Source organism: Dromaius novaehollandiae, chromosome 1 (assembly GCF_036370855.1).
Source record: "Dromaius novaehollandiae isolate bDroNov1 chromosome 1, bDroNov1.hap1, whole genome shotgun sequence".
Taxonomy (NCBI): domain Eukaryota; kingdom Metazoa; phylum Chordata; class Aves; order Casuariiformes; family Dromaiidae; genus Dromaius; species Dromaius novaehollandiae.
Window position 1 is genome coordinate 35430766 of NC_088098.1, and position 17854 is coordinate 35448619.

Below are 17854 nucleotides of genomic sequence, written 5' to 3' on the forward strand. Positions count from 1 at the left end.
GACAAACTGTGAATGGTATAGCTGACTGGAAAAGGGGTTGAAACAGGACACTTGTGGGCTTTCTGTTGTCTAGATGTTTAGGTGTAACAAATCCCAGAACATGCATGAAGCCATCTGTGACTTTGACAAAGAGGACACTTCAAATGATGAAATCAGAACTCTTTGTAGCCCTTTGAAGACACCAATTGGTGTCAACTTCCATTTTTCTTATCCACATTGGATGTGAACAAGCTTCTTCCCCCTCCCCTTCCTTACACCAGAAAAGTGTTTTTTATCTTGACCATTCTTTGAACATTTAAGGCATCTTACAAAGAACAGTAATATTCTCACAATGCTTGTCATTCAGGTGCTTTCCACATGCGTGTGCCGCTTGTGAAAATGATAGGAAAATACCGAGAGTAATCAGAAATTAGCATTTATACACCTGGCAACGAATGGGAAGGGACATCTGGAGTGCCTGTGTGTATCTGGGGGAATATTGCGGAAAACAGAGCTTGCTTTCTGTTACAGTAAAGGGAAAAGATTGGGCGGGTGTGGGCGGGAAAAGGTATGATTGTTTTCTCTGTGTTACAGGAGGGGTTAGGGAAATTGTTTATTTCTTTGTACCAGTACAGGAAATGTCTCTGTTTATGCATGTATCTGTGGCAGTGAGAGAGGCAAAGTCTTTCTTGTCGGCAGCGGGGATGGAAAACTGGAACTGGATTTTTTTTTTTTTTTTTGCCTAGGCATTGGAAAAGGGGAGATCTATTTTTCTGTCTTCTTCTATGGCAGGGGATGAAGGGAAGTCTGTCTACACATCTACCAGCTGTTTCAAAAGGGAAAATATGCACGATCTGTACAGATTTCAAAAAAAAAGGGGGGGGGCATGTTGAGCATAAGTAGGGGAGTTCATTTCAATGCTGTCCCAAGCTGAGCAAGTGTTCATGCATCTATTTTTGGTACTAATGACGTTCAAACCGACAGACCAGGAATCCAAAGCCGTGCACTCCACAAAGCACCTTCTATAGCGTGGAAAACACCCCCTGCCATCCCCCATCGCCCTCACCCTTCCCCGGGGCATTTCCAGAAGCTCTTTTCCCTCACTGCTTTTTTTTTTTTTTTAAGTTTTCATCCCATTCTACGTTTCAGGCTATTTACCGTCCCTCCCACAACGCCACCTTTGTCCCCCCAGCCCGACAGGGGCGATCGCTCGCTGTCTCGGAGCGACGCATGGGCCCCCCGCGTTCCCCCGCACAGGGCCGCCGCCAAGATGGCCGTGACCCCGCGGGGTGACCAACGGCCGGGCGGGCGCGCGGGGCCTGCGGCCGCCTCGCGCGCCGGCCCCGGGAGCGGCGGGCGGGCGGGCAGCCGGCGAGGCGCCCGCCCGGGGGCCGCGCAGCCGCCGCTCCCCCCGCGCGGCGGGAGGCCGTTGGGCGGCGGCGGCGGCGGAGCTCGCCGAGCGAAAGTGCCGGTGCGCGGCCGGGGGGGGCGGCGGCGCCGCGTGCGGAGGGCAGGGAGGCGGCGGCGGCGGGGAGGGAGGGAGGCGGCAGGGGCGGGGACTGCCCGCGCGGAGCGCGGCTCGCTGCCATTCCGCCGGGCGAGGAGGAGGGCCCTGCCCGGCCGCCCGCCGCTGCCCCCTCCTCCGCGCCGGGGGACCGCGGCGACCGGGGCGGGGGGCGGGAGAGGTGATGTGCGCGGGCCGGGGGCTGCGGCGGCGGCGGGAGGCGAGACGGCGCGGCGCTGGAGGGTCTGTCCGGCGGGCCGGGGCCGGGGGGATGCGCCGGAGGACATGTCTGGCTCTGGGTGTCGCTGATTGGAGAAGAAAGGCCGCCGCCGCGCGGAGAGGCCGCGGGGCCGCGGAGGAGAGCCGCCCTGACATGCGTTTCCCTCTCCCTCCTCTCCAGCGGCCATGTTAACCAGGAAACCCGCTGCTGGCGCCGCCGCCGGTGCTGCCTATCCGGCCGGTAAGCGGCGGGGCAGCGCGCCCCGCGGGGCAGCGCGCCCGGCTCCGCGCCGGGCGCCGCGCTCCGCCCCCGCGGCGCCGCGCCGGGGGAGGAGGCCGGGCCGCCCCGCGGCTGCCCCCGCGGCCTGGCAGCTGCCGCCGCAGCGGGGCCGCCGCCGGGCAGACAATGAGTCGCCCGCCCCGCGGCGGGGGAGCCGGGGCCGCCGCGGGGGCCGGGGGCAGCCGGCCTCTCCGGCTCCGCCGGGCGGCCGTCGCGCAGGGGGGTGAGTCCGCCGCGGGGGCAGCGGGGTCGCTCCAAAAGAAGGGAGGAAAAGCCGCGGCCGGAGGGGCGGCGTGCGACGCGGGAGGGCAGAGGTGCCCCCGGGGCGGGCGGGGGGTGCCGCCGCGGCGCCGGGGCTGGGCAGAGCCGGCCGGTTCCCGCAGCGAGGCGCCCGACGGCTGCGGGTTAATCCGGGATGAATGGTTTAGCTGGGCCGGCGGCCGCCCGCCCGCCCGATTAGCCCGCTCCGTGCGCGGCTTTTCGCGGCTCCTGCGGCGGCGAGACGGGGCGCCGCGGCCGCGCCGCCCTCCGCGCTCACGGCTCTGCTCTCCGCAGGCAGGGCCGGGGACGGCGGCCGCCCGCTGCAGTCTTCCCCGGGCACCGGAGCCGGCGCCCCCCGAGCAGGAGCTGGGACCGGCCCGCCGTCGCCGCTCGCATTGCCGCCGCTCAGGGCCAGCAACGCCTCCCACACGGTGAGCCCACACGGGCGCGGGGCGGGGGGGCGGCGGGACGCGCCGGGGCGGCCGGCGGGGCGGCTCTGCCCCGACGCCCCGGGGAGGGGCGGGCGGCGGCGGCGGCGCCGGGACGGACGCGCCGTCTCGCCCCCGGCGAGGCTGATCGTGTCCGCAGAGCGCCCTGGATTTTGCAAACTCCGGTTAAATGTTTGTGCGGAGACCCGGGGGCTGCACCGAGAAGCCGCTTCCCCCACCCCGCCCCGATCTGGTTTTGTGTCTCATTTTCGGCGACAAATTAGATCTGCCACACTTGCACAGAGGAGCTGTTCTGGTAAATGCATTTTTGAGATGACATCGTTTTGGCAACGAGGTTGGTCACTGTGATTAGAGGGGCGCGTGAACTGTGGTGAGAAATGAAGGCTGCTCTTTCCTTATTTGTCTGATTAGCTCAGGCCGATAGTTGTCTTCCCTGGAAACAGCTATCACTGTACTCAGGGACAGTGATTGGATGGATCCGACTTTATTGCTGCAGTGGAGTTTACCTAAAGAAATAAGCACTAATGGCATGAAAAGGATCTTACTTTTCTGTTCTGTGTTATCTCACATTATCTCCCACTCCTAGTTAATCTAGCAGGAATGAAACTTCTCAAGTATGCCACTATATATGGATGAGAGGGGGTATCTCTGTCCTGAAGGCATGACAGGATAGAGAGATGGGTCTATATGCTGTCATGTTAATACTAAATATCTGAAATTTTTATTGCATACATTTCCTTTTACATTATGAAAGATTTCATACTGGCCCTGAAAGGCATTGATGGCATGCTTTTCTTAGAATTAATGAGTTCTTCATGGATGCTCGCATACTATCTTGGTAAACATATGGCAGAGCTTTAAACTGTAATGTGATTATGGGCTAGTAGAAGGTGAAACTATGCATTTAGATATTAGTGTTTCAGTGACTTTCTATGTAGCTTCAGGGGTAAAAGCGTCTTATTCAAATCCATTTATAGAAAGAATTGGCTTAAATTAAAAAAATATCAGAGTGTATGTAGAATGTTTTCAAAAGGAACGATGAGTATTCTGCAGATTCAAGATGCACCTGCACACTCAGTATCATCATCACTATATATTTATGTAGCTATGGTATATATCTGTATTATTCATTAATACTGAAGGCCAAAGTTGTCACATTTGCATATCCGTTAAGTATTGGTTGATTTTAGAAATGGGAAGACAGTTTAATTTTTCTTTAAAAACAGAAAATAGGCATCGTACATACAGCTTGGGCACTGATTGTGCAACTGTCTGCACATGCAGATGGGCCCACCAGTAACAGAGCCCAGACTTGATTTAGGTTTTGGGAAAATGGTCCAGCTGTATACCTGGGACTACTTAATAATTTTGAACATACAGAACCTTGATACTTTTGTAAATACATGTGTGTATATATATATATATCTAAAGTATGTGTGTATATATATACATAGATGAAATATTTATGAAGGCACATAAGGGTGATCAAGCATTATATTGCTGTGTTTCAAGTATTTTATACGTATTTTTATGTCTGTGTATATTTATATATATCATATAGGCATGTGTGTACGTGTATATATATATATTTACACACACACACATAAAGAGAGATAAAATATTTATGGAAGCACACAAGCACACAAGGTTGATCAAGCATTATATTGCTCCATTTCAAGTCCCTCTAGATACTGATTGTTACAAACTCTGCCTTTCCTTTGTGATGCAGATTCTGTTATACAATATTTATTTAGCCTTGAGTACTATTACAGAAATATCTCAGACTGCCTTTCTGAATTTTGTAGGTTATTTTCTTGTGGTTGGCTAACATAACTTTATGTGGTAAGGATCAGATGTGACATCAGAGTGGTGGATTTTAATCTAAAAAAGATTGGTTATGTCTGTTATGTGATCATTCTGTGAACTTCAGGCCTAGTGACCTCAGTTGACACTGACTGATTGAAAGCACTAGTTTTATGTCCCACTACTTCCTATGATCAGGACTGTTTAAAATGGAATATTTCAGTTTTCTTAAACCATTTTCCCTCTTTCTATTCATTTACTTATTGTTTTCATCACTATTGTATCTATGTGACCTCTGTAATAGCTAAAAATGAAAACAGTCTTTCTCTTTTGTCTTTCAAACTTGCAGAAGGTATAGTTTGCTTAATCAATGGAACTTTCTTGTGGCTAGCTGTACATGTGTGCGTTGCATATACATGAATTGTGGAGAGAGAGTGAAGTTAAGAGTTTTGTATTTAAGTTAAAGAGTTTTTCTTCTAATTCTTATAGAGAAGAAATCCACTGTTTTATTTCTTGCAGAGTTAATTATGTCAATTAGCCTTGACTCTAGTGAAATTGTTGTCTCCTACCTTCCAGTGAAGTTTCATTGTTTAGTAGAATATAGTAGCATGGGGAGAATGGGAGAGATGCTCTCTTACACAAGCTTCATATAACAGGGCAGAGGTTTTGGCTGCAGGCTCTGCAATCACAGCAGCCTTTGTTGCTAAGCAGGCTGTTGTGTATTGTACCAGGGAAAGGTTTTGTTTATTTTTAAAAATCTGTGGCATCATCCAGGCTTTTTTTTGTCCATTTCTATCCCTGACTTTATCTTTTTGCATGCTCATGATGGAAAACATGAACTCATTTCCGAACCCTTGTCCTCCTCGTTTTCCTCTCCGAAGTTGTTGCTTTTTCTTCTGAAGCCTTAAGTTTTGCCTTGATGATTGGAACCTTTTTCTACTCACTTTCCCTTGTTTCATCTTGGTGTTCTTGCTTGACATGTTGCTGCAGAGATTATCTTGCTCGCCTGCTGCTCTGCTCATGTAAGTCCCCACCCATCTGTGAGTCCCTCTCCCAGACTCTTTCTTGTCTCTGTCTTCTGCCCACTTCCATCTCCACTCCTTCTTACTTGGCACGTATCCCTACACTCTGCATTATTCCTGTTTCTCCTGCAATAAAACAGTCTCAATCTTTTTATCCTCCTGCCTATGACTGTAACAACATCCCATTTACAGTGCATGATTCAGTGCCCTCCTCCAAGCCCTTTTAGGCCTTGAAAATTTCCCTACACAGGTCTGTTGTCTCTTGCCACCAGGTACGAGTGTCTACCCATATGCTTTTGCATCAATCATTCAGTCTTAATCTTAAAATGAAATAATTACAAAAAATTAACTTGCATTATAATAGAACAGAGATTCCTGGACTGTGTCACCTGAAGATCTAGTGGGTCATGTGCTACATGTTTTTACTGTGTGCAGCTGCTTTAAAGCAGCTAAAAACAAAGAAAATGTCTTCCTACTATGGTGTTTTCATGTAATAATTGTTGCCATAAAAATGCTATGACACGAGTGGAAATAGCTATACAGTTGTGACCTGGACCTAGGTTCTTTGAATGCTTTCTTTTTTTAATTACCTAAAAATTTTGTGTAGGGGGAATATGAAGCTAGCTAGCATTTCTCAAAGCTTCTGGAATATAGAGCTCCAGCTGTTGGAGTGACAGTGCTGTGGGAACTGTAGTACATCTGGACATCTCTCTCATATATGTGCACATGAGCTTCCCCAAAAGGTTGGATTTAGTGTGCATTGACTGTGCACTTTGATTTCAGCATGTGTTCCAGAAGTATTCAAACTCACTGCACATGCACAACATAGTCCTGATAGGAGCAGAAATATTTGAGAAACTGTATTATTACAGAGATGTGGTTCTGGCTCTGAAAATATTTGCAACATAAAGTCAAAGATAACTTTTTGAAAATAACCTATGTGCACCAGGTATGCCAGCAGCAAAAAATCCAAATGGTGTGTTTTTTCTACATATCTTGTTGAGCACAAGCTCTTTAGGACAAGGACTTAGTCTTTTTAGGTGTATAAACCCCATACTACTAATAGAACCATTAAGATAATCCTGCATTATTGTTATCGTGCTAATTAGCAGCTATTTTCAGTGCTGAACACAAGAATGCTGCTGAGTTCATTTATCAAGGAAAAAGGCCTTTTGTACATATGCTTAGGCTGTAGTCAACAAAATAAGCAATGAAGCATGCTGCACCTGATACTGTATGCCTCTAGCATGTTAGACACAGCAGGGCTGAAACTGCATACCCAGAAATATTCTAAAAAAAGGGTATATAGTGTAAGGTGTTTTTTTTTTTTTTTGTAATTAACTTACTGTTTTGGCACAATATTTCTCCTGGATTGTGAATTAGTTTGCTGTCTTTTTAGCAGGATGGGCTCAGTTTTATGCTACCACTATGTTGCCGCGACTCTGTAGTCTAGGTATAGTAAGTTACTGTTCTACCTCTGTCCCTAAACATATTTCTGAAAAAAAAATCCTTTTGTTTTACATTATTTTTTCCCTAGTGTCTCTAATTTAAAGTATAGGTGAATGCTTTTGGCATAGCCATCTACTTATATAAACTGAGCAAACAAAAGTTCAAGCAGAATCATAACTTCATTTTGAAGTTATGAAAGACTACAGAGAGAGAAAAAATGCTGTAACATTTGCTGTTTTATAATTGATGTTGCCAGATGATTCAAAAAGATTAGTTCTTTGAGTTCAAGCTTATCTGGTATTTCAATGTTTTAGTGAGATGCATGTGCATCTGTAAGTTTTTGAAGATGTATGCTATAAAGATATGTGAATCTTAGAAGATGTAGATGAGCCTGAGCATGGGCATTAAAATATAGCGGTAAGCTGCATAAGTGCATGCATGTTATTAGCTGTGTAGGTCTTTAGTTCTGGAGTTTACTGGTCCATCTGCAGAAGCAGAAGGGGGATGATTTCTAAACCTCTCTAGGGCTTTCAGATGAAAGGCTGATGGAGCTTGTGCGTACCATGAGCAGTTCAATACTGGACTAGGAAGACTACAGCCCCTTGTAGTTTCCCAGGCCCATTAGCTGTGGTTCAGGGAACCTACAAGCGCCCCTGGTGAAGCTTGTGGAGTTTGTAAGCAGTGCAAGCCTGGACTCCGTGCAATCTCAGATGCCTGGTACAGAGAAGATGGGCACAGTAATGGGCTGGTGAGAATCCAGCCCTCTGCTCATTCCAGCTGCAGGCAGAAGAAGAGGTTGTGACTCTTGTGCAGGCAGTACCCTGAGATGAGGCAACTTCATTTTTCGTATTGACTTTCTGGTTGTGATGTGTCTACTACATCTGAAACTCTGTTGGGGTTTTCAAAGAAAGAGTGAGCTCTCTTCTCCTCCACTGCTTTGGAATAGGGCCTGCGCTAATTTGGTGTCTTTTCTCCCGCAAAGGAATCTAGTGCTACTATCTGCATCTACATTTGCATTCCCAAGCAGCAGCTGACTGAAACTGGCAAAACCGGTCACTTTGGATTTGGGTGAAGCTGGGATAATGTTGGTGACTTCATTGTGCTGCTTGGGAAAGAAAAGAAAAACAGAAAAAACCACCCTGAGCAGCAAGAGAAACAGTGAGGCTGCCTGAAGGTGCAGAAAGCAGAGCTACATCGTTTAAGTTTTGGAAATGTCTTTGCAAACATGGTTCTTAGGAAAAAATAAATCTTTAGTCCCTGTTAAAAGTAGATAAATGTTTTTTTCCCAAGCCCTGAAACAAGGCAAGTAACTGAGGTTTGAAGAACCCAGCACATCTGTTGAAACATTCACTGCTTAGAAAGGACAGAAAATAGTTAACTTTGAAAACAGGTGACTCAAGTGAAAAAATAAAATTAATTCAAGTTGTAAATTATGACAGTATTTGGATTAAGAAATTCTGAAAGATGGTTTTTTCGCTTGTGCTCTTGCTTCCCTGCTGCCTGTATATTAGTATTGTCTGCTCCCAGTTTCTGCAGGTATGTTCTGCTTTGTTGTTGAACCAATGCCGCAGAAGAAACCTTTGTTACTGGAATTTCCTGGCTTGAGTACTTGCAGTCTTTACAGTCACTCTGCTGCTTCATTGTGTGTTTCTCACTTACGCAGTTTTGCAATTCTGCATGTGCTGAACCTCCCAACACATCTTACTACCTGGACCACTTCCTCTGAGATGAGTCCTGTGGCAGCTCTTGGGACCAAGTTCTCTTTTGTTCAGTAAAGGAGTGCTGCAAGTAGAGGATCAGGGCAACCTTCAGGAAACTGCTGCAGCAATGCACTTCAAACTTGATCTGAAGGAATTCCCTGTAGATAGGCTCATTAAGTCCCCTTGATGATTTAATTCCTGGTGCTTTTGAGACATCAAACCAGTAAGGCAATGAGTGTCAATATCCTATATATCTTCCCTGTGCTTAAATGTTACAAGCTGCTTTGCTCTGAATTGCTAGTGTGTGGAAGTCCTTTTTATGAGATCGATCGAATTTGATAGCTTGATCCCAGATTGCTCTGCAAATAAACATGTGCAGTCAAACTACAATGATGAAATAAAATGGACCAGTTATTCAACCTGAGTCAAAATGGAATCAGAAGAGCAGTGAACTCAGCAGAGATAATCCCTGACAGCTCTGGTTCTTACCTTGTGTGAGCTGTAAATTTCAAAATACCATCCAAAGCCAAAGCTGGTGTCCAGCTGGCTGCTCCTGGGAACAAGTTACTGAGTTTAGAAAAACATGTTTTTGCTGTGTCAGAGTGATACCTTAATAGAAGCACCAAGTATGCTAGAGTCTGCATTGCGTGTGCTGTCTTTCTCATGAGGAAGCAGTTCTGCAGTTGCAGCACAGATTTCATTGCCTCATATCAGAGCACGACTGTCATTTTCTGATTTAATTTCAGCAACTTTTAGTGAACAATGCATGTGTTTTCTTTAGATGCATACAGAAAATAAGATTCAGATTAAAAGTAATCTCCATCCTGGCTTGATCATCTGTCTGACAATATCAGTGAACTTTTGGTTAGTAATTTGGCATAAATATTAAGGCTGGTGAATCAGCTGGAGAGACAGCAGGGGAAGTCTTCCCACGTTTGTGTAAGACCAGGCATAAAAGACAGCAAATATCCTCTACTTTAAAGCCAATGAAGAATTCTAAAGATAACCATTTTAATGGCAAGTATATGTTGGTAAATTTCTTGTTTCTCCTTAAAAATAATGTTTTGTGCAATAGTTGTTTTTACACCCCAATGCTTCCAGTGTTTCATTGCTTGAAAATGCTGAATGCTTCTGTTTATTCCCTTGTGAAAACTGCCAAGAACAAACAATTTCTCGATTAAACTAATCCTTTTCCCTCCCTTAAAATGAAGTTGTTTGTATGGTCTTCAAGGCAAAGAGTTTATTTTCCTTCAAATCTTTATCAGGCCCCAAATTAATCTTGGTAAAAGTTGTTGTAAGACTGCTTTGGCAAAGTGCTAAGGGGTGTACTTTCTGCTTCATTGATTTGACTGCTTTGCTGTATAGTGACTGTCTCAATTGCAAGCAGCGAATGGCATCTTTTGAACTTAAGAAATGTCCAGGTTTTTTTGTGCACATCGCAGCACATTTCTGGTGGCTTAAAACTGTATATGGCACTTTTGATGTTTAGCAAATTTTGGAATTAGTTAAAAACTTGATTTCTAGGAACAGGTGACTAGAAGAGCTTTAGCTGTAGAAGTTTTTCAGGCATTATATATAGATCTCAAGCCTAAGTACAGCTGCTACTTTGTTCTGTAAATTCTACTTTAATATACCTCCAGCATACTTCTTGATGTAAGGGACTGTTGCCTTGCAGATTCTTTGGAGAAATTGCTAGCTTATGATAGTAGCACATCTGTGATTGCCTTGCTGCAAATGTTTTACTTAGAGAGTCGTGAAAGTGGCATTTGAGATACAAGGATCTTAAAAACATAATGGCAACTAGCAGTATCACAGTATATTTGCTGCATTTTTTGTAATTAGTCCTGTATTTTTTTAAATTAGCTGTAGGCAACTGACTTCTAAGAAAATGTTTATGTTTTGAGGTGGTTTAGGCAGGATGCTGGGTTGCAAAGTGCATGATGAAATGTAGAGTTCATGCCCTTCTTGTTAACTGGAAATGTGTTTTTTTTCAATTTTAGATCGGAGGCAGTAAGCACACAATGAATGAGCACCTCCATGTGGGTAGCCACGGACAAATCCAGGTTCAACAGCTGTTCGAAGATAATAGTAACAAGAGGACGGTTCTGACAACGCAGCCTAATGGACTTACAACACTTGGCAAATCTGGATTGCCAGTGGTTCAGGACAGACAGTCGGAGAGTTCCCACAGACGACAAGGAAGCTCCAGCTCTTTAAAATCTACAGATGGGACAGGGAAAGTGAAAGCCTCCGTTATGACACCAGAGCAGGCAATGAAGCAATACATGCAAAAATTAACAGCTTTCGAGCATCATGAGATTTTCGGCTACCCTGAAATATACTTTTTGGGTCCAAATGCAAAGAAGCGGCAAGGTGTGGTTGGTGGTCCAAACAATTGCGGGTATGATGATGACCAGGGGTCTTACGTGCAAGTACCCCACGATCATATTGCATACAGGTATGAAGTCCTGAAAGTTATAGGGAAAGGAAGCTTTGGGCAGGTGGTGAAGGCCTATGATCACAAGATGCATCAGCATGTGGCACTAAAAATGGTGAGAAATGAAAAACGTTTTCACCGCCAAGCTGCGGAAGAAATTAGAATCCTGGAGCATCTCCGGAAACAAGATAAGGATAACAACATGAATGTTATTCACATGTTGGAAAACTTCACATTCCGCAACCATATCTGCATGACATTTGAATTGCTGAGCATGAACCTGTATGAATTAATAAAGAAAAACAAGTTTCAGGGCTTCAGCCTGCCTTTGGTCCGCAAGTTTGCCCACTCGATTTTGCAGTGCTTGGATGCTTTGCACAAAAATAGAATCATTCACTGTGACCTTAAACCGGAGAACATTCTGTTGAAGCAACAGGGTAGAAGTGGTATTAAAGTGATTGATTTTGGCTCAAGTTGCTATGAGCATCAGCGTGTCTACACTTACATTCAGTCACGTTTTTACCGCGCGCCTGAAGTCATCCTTGGTGCTCGTTATGGAATGCCCATAGATATGTGGAGCTTGGGGTGTATTCTAGCAGAGCTTCTCACTGGTTATCCACTTTTACCTGGAGAAGATGAAGGAGACCAGCTGGCTTGTATGATTGAGCTATTGGGCATGCCTTCCCCAAAACTCTTAGATTCATCCAAGCGAGCCAAAAACTTTGTGAGCTCTAAGGGTTATCCCCGCTATTGCACCATCACAACCTTGTCTGATGGTTCTGTAATACTCAATGGTGGACGCTCTCGAAGGGGAAAATTACGTGGCCCACCAGAGAGCAGAGAATGGGGTAATGCATTAAAGGGATGTGATGATCCCCTGTTCCTTGACTTCTTAAAACAGTGTTTAGAATGGGATCCTGCTATCCGCATGACACCCAGCCAGGCTTTGCGTCATCCCTGGCTAAGGAGACGGTTGCCAAAGCCTCCAACTGGGGAGAAGGCCTCGGCAAAGAGAATTACAGAGAGCACTGGTGCTATAACGTCGATTTCCAAGTTACCTCCGACTTCAAGCTCAGCTTCAAAACTGAGGACTAATTTGGCACAGATGACAGATGCCAATGGGAATATTCAGCAGAGAACAGTGTTGCCAAAACTCGTTAGCTGAGTTTGAAAAACCCAATGCTGTTAACATGAGAGATACAATGTGGCTGAGCCTTATTTATATGAAAAAGTAGCTCAGATTTACATTTTTATTTGCTCAATAACTTTATTCATTTGTATCTTTCAGCACTCATTTTAAATGTAAGAAATGTTGATTTTGTTTTTATAAAAATATGGGGACAATGCTTTAAGTTTTTATACTTATTTTTTAAAACGTTTGTCTTCTACAGTACAATTAGCCTTACTGTAACACAGTGTGACACAGTAATAAACATCAGTGGCAGGCCACTGGTTACAACGTGACTGTCATGCATTACAACGTGGTGTCAAAGGTATTAATCTTTTTCTTCCATGGTTCATATTAGGTTTCACTTGGGGTAAATTTGTTTGACTGTACCTTCTGGAGTTCACAGATACAGGTCTTGATCCTGCAAACACTCATGCCTGTGCCTGAGTTGACTCCAGGGAGAATACTCAAATAAGTACAGTTAAGCACCTGTAAAACTGTTATTTTGAAATAGAGCCATAGCATGTAATATTGTCATTTTCTATATAGAAGCCCGGAGAAAGTGGTATCACTTAGTAATGATACAGTCACCTCCTATGGAATGCTTTCTCTATTTGAAAACAATGTTATTGATTAAAATGAGCATTTAAATATAAATGCAAAAAAATAAGAACTTCCAGGGCTAAAATGATTCTCTTCGCTTTCATGCATGTGGTAGAGTGAGAGGAACAGGCAGTCTGAGAAAGGACGGAGGTGGAAGTATGTGTGTTCCTCTAAATCTGAAAGTGACAGATGAGTTGTTTTTTAAAGCTGAAGTCATGTAAAGCAAAATGTTCTGGACTTCATTTCAGGTTTATAGCAGTAAGCATTCACACTGGGTCTTCCTTTCCTTTCTTTCCTTCTTCCTTTCCTTTCTTTCCTTCTTCCTTTCCTTTCTTTCCTTCTTCCTTTCCTTTCTTTCCTTTTTTCTTTATTTTTTTTCTCCTCTCATGGTTTATTTTCTCTCCTAATGTGCAGCTTGGCCTCCCTAAATCACATAGGCAGAAATGCTTGTTCTGTCGCTTTAATACTGTAACTTCCAGACTGTTAATGCTACACGGATTTCACAGACTGTTTGTTTCTCCTGACAATGTCTGTCTGATGGATTGTGACCTCTCTGGTACATTTACACTTCAGATCAAATCTGCATGCGGGGCAAACACTATGTTACTGTATTGCTCTTTGTGGAAAAGTACAAAAAGTACAAAAGAAAGAAGTATCAAAGGAAAGTGAAATGATTGAAATTTGAATTAATCTTCAGCATTGGTAGCTGAAAATGACTCTGAAGGAACAGTTAGACATACATGTAGATTTGTTTGCATGTGTGTGTGTACATATGCTTGATTTTTTGTTTTTGATTTTAACTAGACTCATGGAAGAAAGATGGTCTTTAGTAGGGAATAATATCTAGACCTACGTGAGAAGTATATTCCTGCATTGTAGCATATTTTTAACAGGAACAGTTTTGAAATCTGAGATCAGTGTTTCATCCCATGCAATGACTGTAGTCTACAATGGATGTATAAAGCATACGAAAAGGGAATTTTCAACAAAGAGGAACATAATCTGGAAGGATTTGTGGATGTGAGAACAAGAGAGACTAGAATGGATTGCATAAAACCTCAATAACTCTAGTATAAATAAGATTTATATGCACAGATTTTATTAAATTACTTGTACAAGTTACAAAAAATACTTAAAGCATGGTCCCCTGAGAGGCCAAGAAAGTTTCCGGTTAAGTTCTCCTTCTTATTCATTAATATTTACCACTTACAGCTTAATTTTGTTTGTTTGTTTGTGTGTGGTTTGTTTTTAATTTAATGTAAGACTGGGGGGGAGGGATATAAATAAGAAATGACAGAATTCTCAGGAAACATATCACTCAACTTCTTGCCAAAAAGTCAACATGTGAAGAAGCTCCAAAAATAATTTCAGAGTAGAGGGTGGTATTTGTTGATTGATAACTGTAAACAATAGAGCATCAATCAACCATTTTTCTTATTTTTTTTAAATATCATTTCCTGCCTCTAGTCAAATTAAATTATTTAGATGTTAAATGTTCACAATTTTGTACAATGTATGTAAGTGCAATATGTAAACATGTATGGAATCATGTTAAAAATGAAATATACAGCTAAGAAAAGTGGCTTTTGGAATATAAATGTCCATTAACTGGTGGTCCGCAAATTCTAAGTCTGGAAAAGAAGTACATTAATTTTCATACAAAATTAACTGATGAGATTCTCATGACTATGGGAATACAATACTGTGTATTTTTTTACAGTAGCTGGGATTCTTTAGTTCCTCCATCAACTACTTGGCTTTACCACTTGCTTTCTCCTTAGCTATTTCTACAAAAGTTAAGAAATAGGGATGCTTGTATTAGGGGTGGCAAAAGAATTTTCCCTCTTAATATATTTCAAAGAAAACATTGATACTTATTCCTGCCTTTCATGGAAATTTAAGGTGAAAACATTCATAGTGTTCATGGGTCATTAATGGGCTAAAACCACTAAATTTTCTTTTTCATATAACCAGTTCTTAATGCCAATAATGCATTTATGACTGACATTCTTCATAAATGCTACCGGAAACTTTAAGGCCAAAATATAGTGTGCAGAGCTATTTTTTTAACCCAGATACCATGGAACTTCCTCTATACTCAAAAGAAGCAGCTACATTAAGGTTTTTAAGTGATAGAGCTGCTTTTTATTGTAGCTTATTTATACCTGTAAAAAAGGAGGGAGGGGGGAAAGGATGTTGCCTCTTGCTTTGATGTGATTTTATTATAAGGGCTCTGATAATTAGGCTGATAGAAGTTGGCTTGGAAACAGTGCTTAGTCTCACATGTTACCATTGTCTGGGGATGTCTGAGCTATTTTCAGATTTAGTAATAGCACAGTGTTGTCTTGTCTTGGTTGCAGTCTCACTTGGCTCAGTTTCTTGCACCACTGGAGTGTTCATTACCACTTAAGTGTATTGGAACAACAGAGTGATGCAAGATGTGTAGATTAACAATAGAGGATGAATTGTGCCCTTGGTGTTAACAATGTGCCTTTTGTTACAAATGCCATGTTGTAGGGCATGCATCTTGGCCTCTTTAACCCTTTGAATACTGGATAGTAAGGATGAAATCTATTTTTAAATGCTATACCTGTCTTAAAACATCGTATAGATTTTTGAGGCCTTAATAGAAACAATAAGGCAATCACACTTCTAGGGTGGAGAGGACACTCTGTTCTTGCAGTAAGTCTCATTAAGGGGTTAAAGATGGCCCTTCCTCATTGGTTGTACTTTAACATCAAATTGATTTTTTTAAATAAATTTTTGTTATGGTGAAACTAGACAAAAATCAACTGTATTTGTAAAAATTTACCTCAAACTCTTTAGTTTTATAGTGTGATTTAATCCCAGGGCATTTGGTATGAACCAAAGTGCATTCCTTTTATATGTGCCTGGCTCTTATAAAGGTGGCCAGGGATTTTTACAATTTGGGTGCAAGGCACTTAAGCCACTTTTAACTTGGTGGGTGGTTTGGAGTTATAAATGACTTCGTGGGAATGTTGAAAACACTTTAGACATAAGTAGCAGTGGGCAATATTAGAATCTTTAGGAAAGGGTGTGCATTATTTAATGCCCTCCATTTTTTTAGCATTTTTTCCATCAATAATATTTGTGGTAAGTACAAAAAGAACTCTTTTTCTTTTTTTTTCTTTTTCCAGTCAACAAAGATTATAATATTGTCCAAGTTAATGCTATGGTAGCATTTAAATAAAACATTTGTGAATTATTGTTTCTAGGGGCTTGTACATCTCTGCTACAAATTGTAATTACTCAGTTCAACTGCTACAATGACGTCTAAGCAGTAGCTTGGGTTTTTATTGGGCAATGACTTAGACACGTGACTGTAATATGCTGCAACTGTGTGTACTGAAAACATGTGAAAAACGATTGAATGTGGACTGTGTATATATGTATGTATAATTTTCTGTGAGATGCTGCTGTTGCCACTTAACATTAAAGATGTTGTAGTGGGTTTTAATCCTAGTGGCCAGTTTTATGATACTGTATGTATTGTACAGCTGATGACAGGAGTTAAGACTGTTTTAGTGAATATTTGTTACATTTTATTGTTGTGGCCAGAGATCATTTCAGAATAAAATTTTATGTCCTACTTTACTTCTCTCCACTGTAGTTTGGGGTTTTTTTGATCATAAAGAGCCCTTGGAGTGCTGGCATTTCTTAAACATCGAAAGGCTTTATCTTAGCCTGCTGAAGTCAATGCCAGCATTGCAATGCTTCACTGAAAAGCTTTCTGGTTCAAGTGAGTACAGGCTGAAGTCAATGGATTTTAACATGACAATGTAACTTAAAAAGCAACAACATGAAATATAGAGAAACACAGTGTGCAGTCCCAAAGGAGCAGCAAGCCAAAAATTCATAGATTAAAACCTATTTGTTAATTACCATGTTCTTCCAAGGTCAAAGGCCTGTTTTTTTTTTTTTTTTAAGGTTTTCTTTTCCTTCTAATCTCTCTCTGTCAACCTCTCCTCATCCAGCCATGTATTGCTCTTCCCAACTCATGTACATCTCTGTTATATCTGTTTCTTCTTTTGACACGTCAGTAAGTAAGCAGCATTTGGACAGCACTAGGAAAGTGCTAAAAGTGAGAGGGGCAAAATGAAAGTCATCAGATAGTGGGTGTAAAGGTGTGTGGCATTTTAGTTGCTGAGTTAGGGCTTAGGGCAGGGGTCATCTCACACAATTTTCATTATCTGGGAGTTGGGCTTTTACCTTAGGCCACTTGCTGAGACTTTCCGGGTAGCTGGTGAGGCAGTTGCCATGCTCTCTGCCAGCGCATCTCCCTCCCCAGTCTCTAACAGAGAGGAGTGGTGTGACTAACCTTGTGAAAATGACTGTCTGAAACGAGGTGCTCAGCATCCCACCTTGAGTGATTTTCTGTAATTGCTGTTATCTCCACAGTGCTTCCTTTTGCAAGATGATTGTGGCTTCTTCTGGCTATCAGCTGTGCATCTCCATTTCTTTTTCTACTACAGAAAATCAAAGAATGTGAGAAGTGTAATTTACGATCAGGTATCATGTTCTTCAGTTCTAGGTGCTACTGCTTTTCTTAAAAATCTCACCTTTCCCCATATTTTTAAGATCCCCTTACTGAAAGATTCAGCATGAATTTTGTTCTTCATCAGATCTTGAAACATGAAAAAGTAGATAAATGTTCAGGGAAACCTCTGTACAGGGCTATCGATGGTCAGGAGCTAGTGTTCAGAGAAAAAAAGATATCTACAGGAAGAAGAGGGCCAAGTTTGAGGTACCCTGGGTTCAGTGAAGGTTCAAGAATTACGGCAAGATCAGGTTGAGACTGGATAAGTCTTAAATGCATTTCACTGTCTGGAAATCATCAATGGATAACCTATTATTTCAACAGAAAAATACCTTTAAAGTTAGCTGTACTGTTCTTTGGAGACTTGTCATTTTAAACTCTACTGATAATTAAAGGATAGCACTAAAGGGTCTCTTTTTCTA

General features: G+C 42.8%; 1 protein-coding gene across 4 annotated transcripts; it reads left to right on the plus strand.

Annotated features, from left to right (window-relative positions):
- The first annotated feature begins 1518 nt into the window (after positions 1 to 1518).
- On the plus strand, positions 1519 to 16489 carry DYRK2 (dual specificity tyrosine phosphorylation regulated kinase 2). 4 transcript variants are annotated; one of them, XM_064508826.1, is made up of 4 exons: positions 1519 to 1664; positions 1884 to 1943; positions 2538 to 2674; positions 10667 to 16489. In XM_064508826.1, the coding sequence occupies exons 2-4, from the start codon at positions 1889 to 1891 to the stop codon at positions 12266 to 12268; spliced, it is 1794 nt and encodes a 597-aa protein (XP_064364896.1). In that variant the 5' UTR covers positions 1519 to 1664; positions 1884 to 1888; the 3' UTR covers positions 12269 to 16489. The 4 variants fall into 4 exon arrangements, with proteins under 4 accessions (XP_064364896.1, XP_064364903.1, XP_064364892.1 ...); XM_064508822.1 differs by lacking the exons at positions 1519 to 1664; positions 1884 to 1943 and adding an exon at positions 2039 to 2205; XM_064508830.1 differs by lacking the exons at positions 1519 to 1664; positions 1884 to 1943 and adding an exon at positions 9448 to 9683 and having other exon boundaries at positions 2597 to 2674.
- Positions 16490 to 17854: the final 1365 nt, after the last annotated feature.